The 14371-nt window shown below is 36.1% G+C and overlaps 1 protein-coding gene across 1 annotated transcript in view; it reads left to right on the top strand.

Annotated features, from left to right (window-relative positions):
* Positions 1-6185: 6185 nt before the first annotated feature.
* LOC124364255 (mediator of RNA polymerase II transcription subunit 15) overlaps positions 6186-14371 on the top strand; it is a 35597-nt gene continuing 27411 nt past the window's right edge. Inside the window, exons 1-4 of the mRNA XM_046819595.1 lie at positions 6186-6486; positions 11434-11521; positions 12846-12897; positions 13766-13861. Of these exons, the coding sequence (XP_046675551.1) occupies positions 6425-6486; positions 11434-11521; positions 12846-12897; positions 13766-13861 (298 nt within the window). The 5' untranslated portion in view covers positions 6186-6424. The remainder of the gene's footprint in view (positions 6487-11433; positions 11522-12845; positions 12898-13765; positions 13862-14371) is intronic.

Genomic DNA, 14371 nt, shown 5'->3' with positions numbered 1-14371 from the left:
TGAATCTTGCTACTAATACTATACTAGACATACTATTAATACTATTATTACTGGGTTGAATGTGTTATGTTTGTTCTAAATAACAGTACTTATGCCGGGGCGGGTGAATCGAAATAAAGAACACTTTTACATTTCTTAAGACACGGCCACACGAGGGGTGGTGTGGCAAGCGAGACTGGGAGTTGATGACTACTACCGGCTCAAGGAATGCTCGGACGAGGCAGTGACCAAAGGAGAGGGGGGTCAGGTGATCTCGAGTAGCCAATGCAGTTTATTCAAAATCATACGATTAAAACAGCCGACACATTACGTCATATGGGGTGAGGTGTGCACACTTTGCAAATATATCTAAAACTTACTAGATAATGATACAAAGAATATTCATATATAACAATTTCCTCCCTATTTAAATTCAGAAATTACAAACAAATCAAATTTAAAAATTAATTGTCCTTCAATAGTTTGAATGCTTCCTCTTGATACTTAAAGTAATAATTTATAAAGTACTGATCTGACATGATTCTATAATTAACAACAATTTGACAAAAAGTAAACACTAAACAAGTTTAAATTCAAATAAACGCTTGATAAAACCACAATATAATAAAATAACACATAAAATAACATAATACACAACCATTACTGAATAAGTACATCTTTATTATAAGTCAAGTTTATTTACAGGTTTTCTAGTGCGCTCAGGATAGCGTCGCATCCGACTTTGACAGGTGCTGTCAAGAACAGCTGATTTTACGCGCGCTGATACGGGTGTAGTACGGTGCGGGTAGAGGGGGAAGAGAATGACCTTCCACCACTCGCCGTAGTGGTTTGCCATGCCAACTGGCGATCGATTTACGTCATGTGCAGGGGGAGAGTTACACTGCGATTGTATTGCGGCGCTGCCAAGTCTACGTCTGCGCTTGCGGAAGTAGGGGTTTTGTCACGTTTCTCGGTACAGTTTTTCTGCTACTGCACTCGAGTCTCTGTCTAGCGAACTGTCACTCAGACCGATCAGTTGATCTATGTGACGTTTCGTTACAATGCCAGAATTTAACTCTATTTCATACATAACAGGACTGATTTGTTTATTTACAATACCTTGTAACCATTTGTTGTTTGACCTGTAATCTCGCATTAATACAGTTTGACCTGGATAAACTACCCTAGTAATATTTTATTAAAACTATTTTTGCTCTCCTCTTGTTTCTTATTTACAAACTGGGTAATGTTTGGTCTCAATAGATCCAACCGGGTGCGCAGTTTCCTGCCAAACATTAAATTGCTTGGTGTTTCATTGGTGGTACTATGTACAGAGTTACGGTAGTCAAACAATATCCTACTCAAGGCTACGCTAGCATCTGCATTGTCATGAAATGCTCGCTTTAATTTGTCTTTAGCAAATTTCACGCTGTTTTCTGCTTGGCCATTACTTTTTGGATGATACACAGGACTGAAAGTATGTTTTATACCGTTCATTTTCATGAACTGTTTGAACTCCGATGAGGTAAAAGGGTGGTCCATTGTCAGAATGTAAATTAACAGGTAGACCAAAGCGACTAAATAGCTCTCTTAGAAAACTTATAGCTAGTTTAGCGGGAAGTTGAACTAACTTCGCCCTACTTCTAACCATTTTGAGTGAGCGTCAATGACGATTAAATACATTTTATTTTTAAAAGGTCCTAGGTAGTCCACATGAATACGTTCCCAGGAGCGGGAGGCTAGTGCCAAACATGTAATTGACTCTTTGACGGGTTGTTCCGTTCCCGGAGACAGGAAGAACAACTGTTAGCCATATTTGTGATCTGTTCATCAATACCGTTCCACCAGACGTAGCTGCGTGCTACCGACTTCATTTTCACAATAGACTAGAATGAAGCTCTTTAAGTACATAATCCCTTAAAGTTACTGGTACGACTACTTTATAACCCCACATAATTACTCCAAATTCAACTGTCAGTTCGTTCTGTCTCTGGAAATACGGAGTAAGCTCTTCGCTTCCTCAGGAATGACATTAGGCCAACCGTGTATAATGTAGCCATACAATTTTCTTAAAACTGGATCTTTCTGTGTATCTGATTTTACATGTTCAAAAGTCAAAGGTAATGAGCTTTCTTGAATACAATGTAAATATGTACCTTGCCACGCAAACTCATCAGTAGCATTGTTGTGATTGACACTTAAAGGCAATCTAGATAACATATCTGCATTATTTAGTTCCGTCTTTACGTATTGAACGTCAAAATTCGTAACCGGACAGGAACAAAGCATATCTTTGCATACGGCCGGCAGCAAAGATAGGTAACCTTTTTTATTTCCAAAGATACTTAAAAGAGGTTTGTGATCAGTGTGCAAAATAAATTTCCGACCGTACAAGTATTGATTAAACTTTTTGACTGCAAATACGATAGCCAGAGCTTCTTTCTCTAACTGTGAATAGTTCCGCTCAAGCTTGTGAGAGTGTGCGTGACTGATAGGCTATTAGTTTCTCTATACCACCTGGTGAGATAACACTTAGGACGGCTCCCAAGCCAACTGAACTAGCATCTACGGCTAACTTCAAAGGCAAATTAGTGTCATAATGCGCCAAAATTGGTGCGTTTGAAAGTAACTCTTTTACTTTGTCAAAAGCTGCGATACAATTCTTATTAACATTAAAAGGTGTGTCCTTCTTAAGAAGACTGTACATGGGACTTAGTATGGTGGAACAATGTGGTATGAACTTTGAGTAGTAATTAATTAGACCTACTAAAGCTTTGACCTCAGTCACTGTTTTAGGTATGGGGAGCATTCCTAATTGCTTCTACCTTAGATTCGGAAGTGTGCAACCCTTCTTTGTCAATACAGACTGTACATGGGACTTAGTTATGGTGGAAACAATGTGGTATGAACTTTGAGTAGTAATTAATTAGACCTACTAAAGCTTTGACCTCAGTCACTGTTTTAGGTATGGGAGCATTCCTAATTGCTTCTACCTTAGATTCGGAAGTGTGCAACCCTTCTTTGTCAATACAGAAAACCTAAATACTCCACTTTAGGTGCAAAAAAATGTGCATTTATTCTTTTTTACTGTGAGACCATTTTCGCTTAGGCGCTTGCAAACTTCCCTAAGTTTTTGATAGTGTAGATCATCGTTTTACATCTGTAATCAATATATCGTCTAAAAATACAACAACATTGGACAAGTCTTGTAAACACTGTTCGATTCTGTACTGAAATATACTCGTTGCGGAAGAAATTCCGAACGGCATTCTTTGATAACGGAATAACCCTTTTATGGGTACTGATAATGCATAAATTCTTAGATTCTTCATCTAACTCTAGCTGCATATAAGCTTGGCATAAATCTATTTTACTGAATTTCTCGCCTTTCTGTAAACAAGTAAACATTTCATCTATTCTGGGGATAGGGTACTTTTCAACTTCTAAACATGGGATTTAAGGTCACTTTAAAATCTCCGCAAAATGCGTATTCCTCCGTCTGGTTTTATTACTGGAACAATGGGAGTGCCCCAGTCATTACTTTTTACTGGAACAAGTACTTTTTCCTCAGTTAACCTTTCTAGTTCTTTTTCGACTTTAGTTTTAAGTGAAAAGGGAATGGACCGTGGCTTAAAATACCTTGGTGTGGCCTCAGGTTTTAACTTTAATTTAACTGGTTCACCTTTGTATTGACCTAATTTGTCACTGAAAACTTCCGTAAATTCTTTGATCAAATCTTTAGTTAATTCAATGCAATGTTAACTCGTAACATCCGGATTACTGTCTTTATTGCTTATGCCAAATATTTTATTATTGAAAGATATTTTCCACACCGAGACTTTTGAAGCCAATTTCGTCCTATGAGAGGTGAGCTCCTTTCTTGATTACAAACAATTCAAGAAATTTGCTAACTTCTTGATATTAAACATCCACTTCAATTTTCCCTAACGGAACTATAGGTTCATTCGTATACGAACTTAGAGATAAGTCAGTGGGCAATAATTTACAACTATTAAGGTTTTCTTTGTAAAATTGCTCGCTGCACACGCTTACTGACGCGCCTGTATCAGCCTCAAAATAGATTGGCTTACCCTTAACTATTAATTCTAATTTAACCGGACGAACTTTAATGTGCTCAACTTCCCTTTCATTCATTTTAAATAAATTTGAAATATCTTCCTCATCAGCTTTCAGGTTCAACATACTATCAGTGTTTTGACTACATACTTCTTCTACATAATTATGTCTACTATTATTTTTATTTTTTAAAGTGTTTAAACTTAGATTGTTGGTTTTGGGGCTTACCCTTTGATCGACAAACCTTAGCAAATGTGATTCTTTTTTCCACACGCGTTACACGTAACACCAACCAGTCGACACTGATGGCGCAAAATGACCCACATTACCACAACACGAACACTGCACTTTGTAGTCGTGCGAAGCGCTGCTTTTGGGGTTGTGGTGGTGACTTCCAGGTGTGGTAGCGCCGCCGGCACCCGCCGATGCTCTGCTCCCAGCTGTTACACTGCGGTGATGAGCTGTCATCTTTTGTAGTCGCTCGGCGTTGCGGCTTCCGTTGATCGCCAAGGCTGCTGCATTCTTCTCAGCGGCTTCTGCTGACGTGATGATTTTAACTGCTTGGTCAAATGTCAAGCTGGATACTCCTAACAGTTTTTGTTTTGTTGCTTCATTTCTAATTCCGGAGACTAAACGATCTCGCAGGTAATCGTTTAAAACTGCCCCAAATTCACAATGGGTGGACATCTTTCTTAACTGGGCGATGTAGTCTGCTGCTGATTCGCCTTCGTGCTGAATCCTCTTGCTGAACTTGTACCTCTCGGCTATGAACGATGGTTTTGGATACAAGTGATCTTGAATCAAAGATACTAATGCGTCAAAACTTTTTGTAGACGGCTTATTGAGCGTGCATAAATCCCGTAATAGACTGTAACGTTTTTACACCGGCAACAGTTAATAACGTGCTAACCTTTTTTCTCCTCCTTAATATTGTTGCACTCGATGAATAGTTCGAAGCGCTCGATATAAGACGACCACGTCTCACTATTTTTATCGTATTCACCGATTCCGCCGATTATTCCCGACATTTTTGTGTTGCCCGGCAGTTCGATATTGTGTAGTAACGGCGCTAAATCCACTTCGTCATCCGACATTTACACGTGTTTGTCTGAAATTTACACTACCGGCACAATCGAACAGTTGCATTGCCCGGTATGTAAATTTAAAACCGACCTCGTCGCCATTTTGTTATGTTTGTTCTAAATAACAGTACTTATGCCGGGGGCGGGTGAATCGAAATAAAGAACACTTTTACATTTCTTAAGACACGGCCACACGAGGGGTGGCATGTGGCAAGCGAGACTGGGAGTTGACTGACTACCGGCTCAAGGAATGCTCGGACGAGGCAGTGACCAAAGGAGAGGGGGGTCAGGTGATCTCGAGTAGCCAATGCCGTTTTATTCAAAATCATACGATTAAAAACAGCCGACACATTACGTCATATGGGGTGAGGTGCACACTTTGCAAATATATCTAAACTTACTAGATAATGATACAAAGAATATTCATATATAACAGAATGGGCCATCGTTTTTTGCCCCGATACTTTAGTTTAACAATGGCGTTTAGGTCCATGGTCTAGTGAAGAAATAATATTTCTTTTGGCGTTTCTTGACTTAACTGATTGCCAAATATCTGATTCGTCATCAGAAAACGTAACCATCCGTTGATTTGTACTGGATTCCAATACGCTAATGTTCTTCCTAAATTAGGAAATGGAATCATGATCATGTTCTTCAGAGTTCTGTTCCATAATGGAAGTAAGATAAATAATCATACCAATTTTTAACGTACGAAAAATAAACTGAATATATCAAACCAAGTAATGTCCTCAATTGAAAATAAACTAATGTTCTGACTTTACATGATTAATTCATCACGCATTAACAAATAAGAACACAGATATATACGATATAAATAAAATAAAAGTAATTAAATGGTTTTCCAGAGAAAAATGAATCCCGCTACTCTCTCAAATATAGACTTTTGATCAAACAAAATTTTTATTGAAAATCCAATGTTGTATACAAATTAATATATTTTGTTGGTCTTTGTTTTTTATCAGGTGGTTTTGTTTGACGTCGTTCTGTTTGTTTAACATTTCCTTTGGTCTGTGATTTATTGTTTTCTCTACGTTTTGTTGTTTACTACGTTTTGTTCTTAGATAAATCTTGATTTTTCCTGTGGGAAAGTGAATAATGATTGTGATTGTTAATGTGAGTGTCGTGTAAGTGGATAGTGTTTTCGGGATGTTAATAAAAAGTTGATCAAGTAATGTACTTCAGTGATAATTACAAATAGTCGGACATACTTTATATTGTGAAGTTAAATATAATTTTAATATAATTTACATTTTAAATCCACTACAATGACTGCTGAAGAAAATTCTTGGCGCACTACAGCGTTTAGACAGAGCGTTGTTGCAAAAATGTATGTAATAGTTTGAAAATAATACTTATTAATTAAACCCTTTTCTAAACAAAAGTATAACTATGAATAAGATGGTAAAAATGGACACAATTTATTAAATAAAATTTAATTTAATTCATTAAATTAAAAGAAAGATAAGTTTCTTAGCCTAAATTAGAGCAATGGCCTAGGTCTTGTCAAATTTGTTCTTCAGTAGACCTATTCACAACTAGATTAGCTGAAACGATTAATACATTAGTTATGACAGCTTAGTACATGCTCGAAATGCAGGTATCAGTTTTTCTATAGTCTACTAGGTAGGTTATAAGAAATGAGCCTAGCACAGGCCTGTATGAATCTGGTTTGGAAATATTGGCATAGTTGGGCTGGAGTATAAGTGTCCAACACTTCAGTGATTGAACACATACTACAGCCCATCATTTATATTGAATCATCAATAGAACGATGGTGGCTGCGGTATAATAAGCGGCCACCAACACAATCGGATTATGATTATTGAATGATTCAAATCATCGATATTCATGACCATTCAAAAGACTGAAAGCAAAATGTGGGAACAAATAATGTAATAAATATTTCAAAGAACAATATGGTTTTGCTAGGTAGATTTCAATCTTTGAAATTAATCTATAAATATTCAAAAAAAAGTATATAATTTACAAATTATTATACAATATATAATTTATATAATTACAACAAAACATCACATCTACTTACTTTATTAATTTTCAAGAATAAATGTGACTGCTTGTGAAACAAAGAAGACACGTAGGTCACTGTTCTTGCCGCCGTTAGTCAATAACGAAACAGGATTTTAATTTTGAACTTACTTCCAAACACGATTTTACTTTGAACTAATTTTGAGTGATAATGTCGAACTAAATTAAGTTATAGCCTTTTAAAATCGTATTATAGTGAAGCTATACTTTTATATGTAAAATAAATGGGTATTTATTTACAATACCGTGACCATGAAAAATGGACTTTTTTTCATGGGTTGGGCATTTATAGCCAAGTATTATTATCACAGGTGCATATAAACTGGGGGGAAAGTATATTATTGTATTATATTGATGCCTTTCGGGCATTATTGCGTTAAAAATGGAAAATAACCGACAAAATTTTGTCGAACAACACTTGGAGGGTTAAGGATCAGGGGCATCACGTGATCTGGGATTCGACTTTTGCAAGCTCGAGTTAATTTTTTTTTCTAAAAGAGCAAGCAGTGCGCAGCGGGCAGGCATCGTTGACAGAATTAACGTACTTGTCAGCATCATTTCAGTAAAATTGCCAGAGATACTGTCAAAAACAGAGTTTTCAAAAAATCGTAAGTCCTTTGATTTTCGTTGCCGACGAATTTTTTCTTCACTATTGTTTTCAGGGGAAAAAAATGAACATACCTTTCCATGGTCACGTTATTGTAAATTGATACCAATAAATGTATTTGTTTCAGATTACATAAAATTACTAAACTTTATTTAAACGACGTTTGAGCAGCGTAGTACTTACAATTACTTTAGCCAATATGAAACAGTATTTCTGCAGGGACTGATGCTGTCAAAAAATCATTCATTAATAAATAAAGAAATAGTTTGTTTGATTTCAATTAAAATAGTAACGATTTTCATTATATCCATTAAATAAAGTCACAGGCTGCAACAAGACGGAGGCGAAGAATTCATAGAAAATATGTGCCCTCTCCTACAGATCCTCTGAGGGGCGATCACCTTAGGTGGTATTCCAGGAGATTCGTCTGCGGAAGGAATAAAGCACCAGAAGCTATTGGAGTTATGTGAAATTGAATGTTCTATATGGTTGAAGTAGCTTCTATAACACATGCCAACTAAGATTCTTGCAAGCATCATGTAATGTGCAGAAGCATGAGTAGACGGCCGGATGAAATGATAGTTTGTAACGCCTGTGGACATTTTCTTCTGTATCACAATATTAGCTCCTTGGAGAACCACTTGGAAAAGGGTGAAACCTCAATCCGTTTCAAGGGACTGCATATAACACAAATATCACCAAGTAAGGAAGTTATTTTGCAGAAGCACTCTTGGTACTTTGGGATTATACCGACCACACCCAGACACGAATCGTTATTTGACATTTTGCTTCTACTGATTACTAAATTAGCGTAGAACAATATTTCGTCAATATAAAACAAGAATTGTCTTATCGCAAACCCCTCCCGATCCTCGGACAGAGGTCAAAGTCGAGCGGTCTAGTAGATAACATGACTGCACAGTCTCGCCGCCCGTTCAGCTGGTATGCCGCGACCCGGAAACCAGTGCTAATACTCAACAGGTTGAGCGAATGTGGGGTTCAGCTAAATGGCGTAATAAAAAACAAAAAGGAACAGCACGACACCATCTTGACTAATACCTAGCTGAATACATGTGGCGGTCGGCAGTTGGGGCCGAAGGCGGAAATCCACTACACTCACTCATCCTTGATATTGCTGCATTCTGGGTGTCACAGGAAACCCTTTAACAATTGATAATCATTGTAAGTTTGTAATTTTGTAATTAAAGAGTTGTTTTTTTCATTCTATAATGTTTGTTTCTATAAATTTATACTTTTGTTTTCCTCATACTGGTGTGGTTGGTATAATCCCAAAGTACCGCACTCTTAAATGCTGGGTTAGTCATGGATGAATGAGAAATCTGCAGATGAGAGCATTTCATTAGTAGCAAACAAGTTGCATTTTCGCAGATTAGGGCAGGTGAAATAACAAGCATGAAGAAATCTTCATCCAGCAGGCAATGAGAAAGGTAAAGGAGGGTGATAAGAGTCAGGTGGTCATTTGCAGAGTTGATGGTTACGCCTTTAATGCTGCTGAAAATTAGATCCAATGTTACTTGTCCGAGGTTCCTCATATCGTTTATTTAGTCTAAGGAATGAAGCTTTTTGGTATTTTGAAGATATTCCATCTTTGCATGATCCTCTGCAGTCCATTCCAAGGTAATGATATAATATGATGGGATGTTGATTGTTGAATCAGAAGGAGAAGGTGATGAAGATAAATTTCGTCTGTGGAATCACAGTAAGCATCGTAAATGGAAGCAGGTTGTGGTCTACTTCTTTATTTAAGTCATAAAAGATGCTCTGGTTTTAGTTTTTTTATTGTCAGCTTCAATTTTAATTAAAAATGAAATCCAAACTAACTCAACTGAAATTAACTGAACTAACTCAACTAGTTTTTGTTTAAGCTTCTTAATTGATGAATGTTTATCAATTAAGAACTTATAAAAATGCATGGCTGAAATAACTTGGTGAAGACAAAAAAAATGCAAAATGAGTGTCTTGGGTCCGGTACACTTATACAAGAAAATCACTGATTCTGTCAACTTCCACCCAAGCAAACCACCGTTAATTTAAGGTGGACCCTCCTACTAGCTTTACCACAGACCAGTGACTCTTATGTACACCAGACCAAATAAATTCTTAATGTCAGGTGCTTGAATAAAACCCGCGAGTCACTCCCGCGTATGAGAGTAGTGCCTTAGACCACACAGCCACGCTGACTTGATAACATCATTGTGCAGGTAGCTCACTTAGAATACCCGCTGTTGCTGTTCAAGTCACCTGGATTCCATGCCAGTTCTAAGGTTATATACGAAATTGGTACTTTGGGATTATACCGACCACACCAGTATGAAGAACACAAAAATATAAATTTATAGAAACAAACATGATAGAACGAAAAAACAACTCTTTAATTACAAACTTACAAGCATTTCCAGGTATTGTGATCGGTATTGTTGTCACTGTTATCTTATCTTTCTCAAGAATCCCGATTACGGCAGGCCACGCGGCATCACATGATTATTTAAGTTTTTTGCACGGTACATAATTTATTGCCTTTCCATTACAATTCATTTTATATTTCTGATCAGCACCTCTAGAATTTGATATTTTACTGATAGGTACTATCTCGAGTGATGTTTTTCTTTCGTTGACATCAGCGCGGGCTTCGGCAGCATTCGGATTTTGAGTGGCGGTGTGTGATCAAGAATAAAAACAAGTTTTGAGTGATTTTTTTTCAATAAAGAGTTTAGTTTTTGTTTGGTAATGTTTGTTTTTGTTGAATTTTTGTGTTTGGAGAAATGTAGGCGTAAAACACGGAAGTACAACAAAGCGACGCACCAGCTGAACGGGCGGCGAGACTCTGCAATCACGTTATCTACTAGACCACTCGACTTTGACCTCTGTCTGAGGATGGGGAGGGGTTTGCGATAAGACAATTCCTGTTTTATATTGACGAAATATTGTTCTACGCTAATCTAGTAATCAGTAGAAGCAAAGTGTCAAATAACGATTCATGTCTGGGTGTGTGGTCGGTATAATCCCAAAGTACCACGAAATTAATATTTTTGTTCTAATATTTTATCTTTGGTGGAAAATTGACTAATCTTTTATAAATGAAAAACATCACTCCCTCAAGTTATATTTCATATAAGCTCTACATACTGTAAAAGTGACATTCTTATCTCCAGCTGTTTTCCATTGAGCCTAATAATTTTAAAATGCACCAAAATGACTACTTCAAATGTTACAGTACCTTCTGAAGTAACTAGAACACCAGTTCCTTCTGGAGTAACTAGAACACCAGTTCCTTCTGAAGTAACTAGAACACCAGTTCCTTCTGGAGTAACTAGAAGACTTTTTTGTTTTTCCTCTTCAGGGAAGGTATCTTGAAGGATTGTGACTATAAAATCTATCCATCCCAACATTATTGTACTACCTTAATCAGCTGTTGACTTTAGTAAGTTGTAGCAGACGATAGGAAGAATAAACCAATTGTATATATCAAAATAATCTTGAAATAAAAATGTTGCAGCTTGATTCAATAATTTGTACAAGTATACACTCTTGTATCATGTATGATGCATAAAATATTTAAAAGTGTTACGTTTTCTGTAAGTCCGTTTTTATTTTTTTTAGAGAGGAAGCAATCCGAAGTTCAGGTATGCCGACTTCAAAAAATAGTATGGAAATGGAAAATCATGTCTTCCAGAAGGCCAAATCCAAGGTAAGAAATAGCCAATAACTCTTAGAATGCAAATAGCCTATTGTTAATTTGAATGTAAAAATGTTCCAAGAAAATCAAATAACAACGATATGCGTATTTTTTTATACAGAGGTTCGAAATCAAAATTTACTGTTCAGTAAGGAATGTTTTGATTGCTTTGTTTAATTGTACAGCGTGTAACAATAAGTGTTGTCCTGTAAATGACAGACATTTAGAATTAGCTTGGCAGTGAACAGGACTAGAGCCTTGGGGTAAAAAGATTCATATGCTCAGTATACATAGAGCTGTGATAGTTCTGTGTCTCGCTACATTTCTCACTGCGTCTAGTTAAAAATGGTGCTCCAATTTAAAATTCTGTTACTTATGAACTGCAGTAAGTGATTGGGGCTTTGCTTTGAAACTACAAACCATTTTAATTATGAAATCCATCACCAATTTTGATGTTTATGGGAGAATTTGAATTGTGTATTATTCGTTCCTTGCAAGCAGAAGAGAATATTGCAACTGAAATCCATTGGTGAATTGTGCATTGATGATGAAAGTTTTAAGTTGATCAAATGTCAAATTCAAGGACTGTCAAACCTCAACCCATTCAACGAGTTTTGTGGGTGTCAGTCAAAATCCTTGGCACGCGGTGAGCACAAGTCCTTTTTTAGCTTAAATGTTTTGTAACAAAAGAGTAAAGAGACGATCTTGACACTTCTGGGAATTCCAAAGACAAGACTTTTCTCTAAGAACTTTGTCAACTCATTCAACAAGGTCGTCTGTAGCGACTTATGTCCTTGACCACATTCATCGTGGACTTCAGTTCGGCCATCTTTAAACCTTCAACACAATTCACACACAACACATCATAATGTAAATATGGCACATTCTCCAAGAGATTTATGCAGCACTATTCTCTTTTGCATGCAGGAAACGAATAATACACAATTGGTGGAGAATCAGTAGAGGCGGCCATGTTTATGCGACTGCAGCTCAGTGCAAACTAGCTACTTTGAACTTGGCGGTGATAAATGTTGGAGTGGGGAAGATGCGCGATCAATTAATGCGCACACCACCAACCTGCCACTTGTCTGACCTTCATGACGTGAGATTGGAGGTGAAAAAAACAGCTCTTGTAGATGGTTTTATTTAGCAAAAAGATGATTTTTGACCAACTGTTGTAGAGTAAATGACCTAGCAAATTTAATTGTTTCTGTATATTGGTGATTTATAGGGTCATATTAGTTTGTAATAGAACTTAATCAATATGTTTTATGTATGTTGGGAAGTTTTGAACATTTTAATAAATATCCAGCTTTATTTTTTGTGCCTGTTACAGGAAGAGTATTTGGGATTTGTAGCTCGTCTCATTCTCCATGTTAGGGAAATGAGTAAGTAGTCATGAATAAGATAAATGGTTTAATTTTAATTTCTTTCTAAATACTGGGAGAACTTGTATTGTCATAATATTTTCTTAAGTTAGCATTATAGAAAATTACCATTTAATCGATTTAATAATTATTGGAAGGAACTTTCTGGGATGTTTCCGCAAATCTCCATGATACACGAAACAATCACAGAAACTCTCCAAAGAGTTTTTGGAACACTATGAACTCGAAGGTGATGATTTTCTCTACTCTGTTGTTACTGGAGACGAAACTCAACATAACTCAATCATATTATTGAGTACAATATTAATTGTTAAAAGACATAAATTCATAAATATACAACATTGCCTACTTTACCTCCGAGCTAATTTAGATCAAGTAAACTTAAGGAAAAATGTTCACAATTATGAAACAAGAAGTCGTAACAATATCAACTTACCTCAAACTAGACTAGCTAAAACTGACAAAAGCCCAATGATGATGGCTAATGGACTATAATACAATAAGTTACCATTAGATATAAGGATGCTAAGTGATATGGAATTTAAGGCTAAACTAAATTATTTTTTTTGTAAAAGATCATTCTATTCAGTGGAAGAGTACATCTCAACAGTGTGGACGAAGCAAGGCTTTTAGAATGTTCATTGTTTTACAAAAGTAGTAACATTGTATTGACGTGCCAATGTAATTTGTGTGGAATATTTTCGTGCAGAATAAAATTCTTATTCTTATATGTTACATATGAATATTGAAATAAACCTTATTGTTTGTAGTATACACTTTGTGCAGGCATTAATGTGAATTTAAAGCTGCAAGAGGCTTCTACTTAATCAGTAGAACTTTCAGTTTAACCTTTTTTTGTTCTTTCCAGACTCGAAGAAGAATCCGGGTATGGGGGGTCCCGCAGGAACACCAGGGCAGAACATGCAAGATCCCATCAATGCTTTACAGACTCTTGCTAGACAAGGTAGGTTGAGCGCTATATTCACTAGCGTTTTTAAGTGTACTAAATTATAATTTTTTTATAATCATACACTGCATAATGAACAATAGGGTGAAATAATAAACCCCCATTTTTATATGAACCTTAAAATCTTAATATGCTTTTATTACTCTGTAAAACCATATTAGTCACTCAAATTTATTAGAGCACTTAGCCCATTTGCCTACCTGTTTCAAGCCTATAGGATCCCTGCACTAGTAATCAAAATTTCCAAAATAACAGCATTCTATTGACATAGATTAGTTTTAGTTACACATTTTGCAACTAACTTCAGTTTTCACCTTCTTTTTTGGAATTGAACTAATGAAAAATTGAGATCTGATAATTTTTTTTATACCCATAAGGTCTTTCAAAGTCAAAAAATATATATTTTTATTTATTTATATTCCAATCTAAATATAACTACTTAATTTTGTAATATTATAATTTATGCTACATTATATTCCAATGTTCCATAAATAAACAGTAATGTGT

Source organism: Homalodisca vitripennis, chromosome 6 (genome assembly GCF_021130785.1).
Source record: "Homalodisca vitripennis isolate AUS2020 chromosome 6, UT_GWSS_2.1, whole genome shotgun sequence".
Taxonomy (NCBI): Eukaryota; Metazoa; Arthropoda; class Insecta; order Hemiptera; family Cicadellidae; genus Homalodisca; species Homalodisca vitripennis.
Note: the sequence above shows the minus strand (reverse complement) of the source record. Positions and strands in the feature narration are given on the sequence as shown.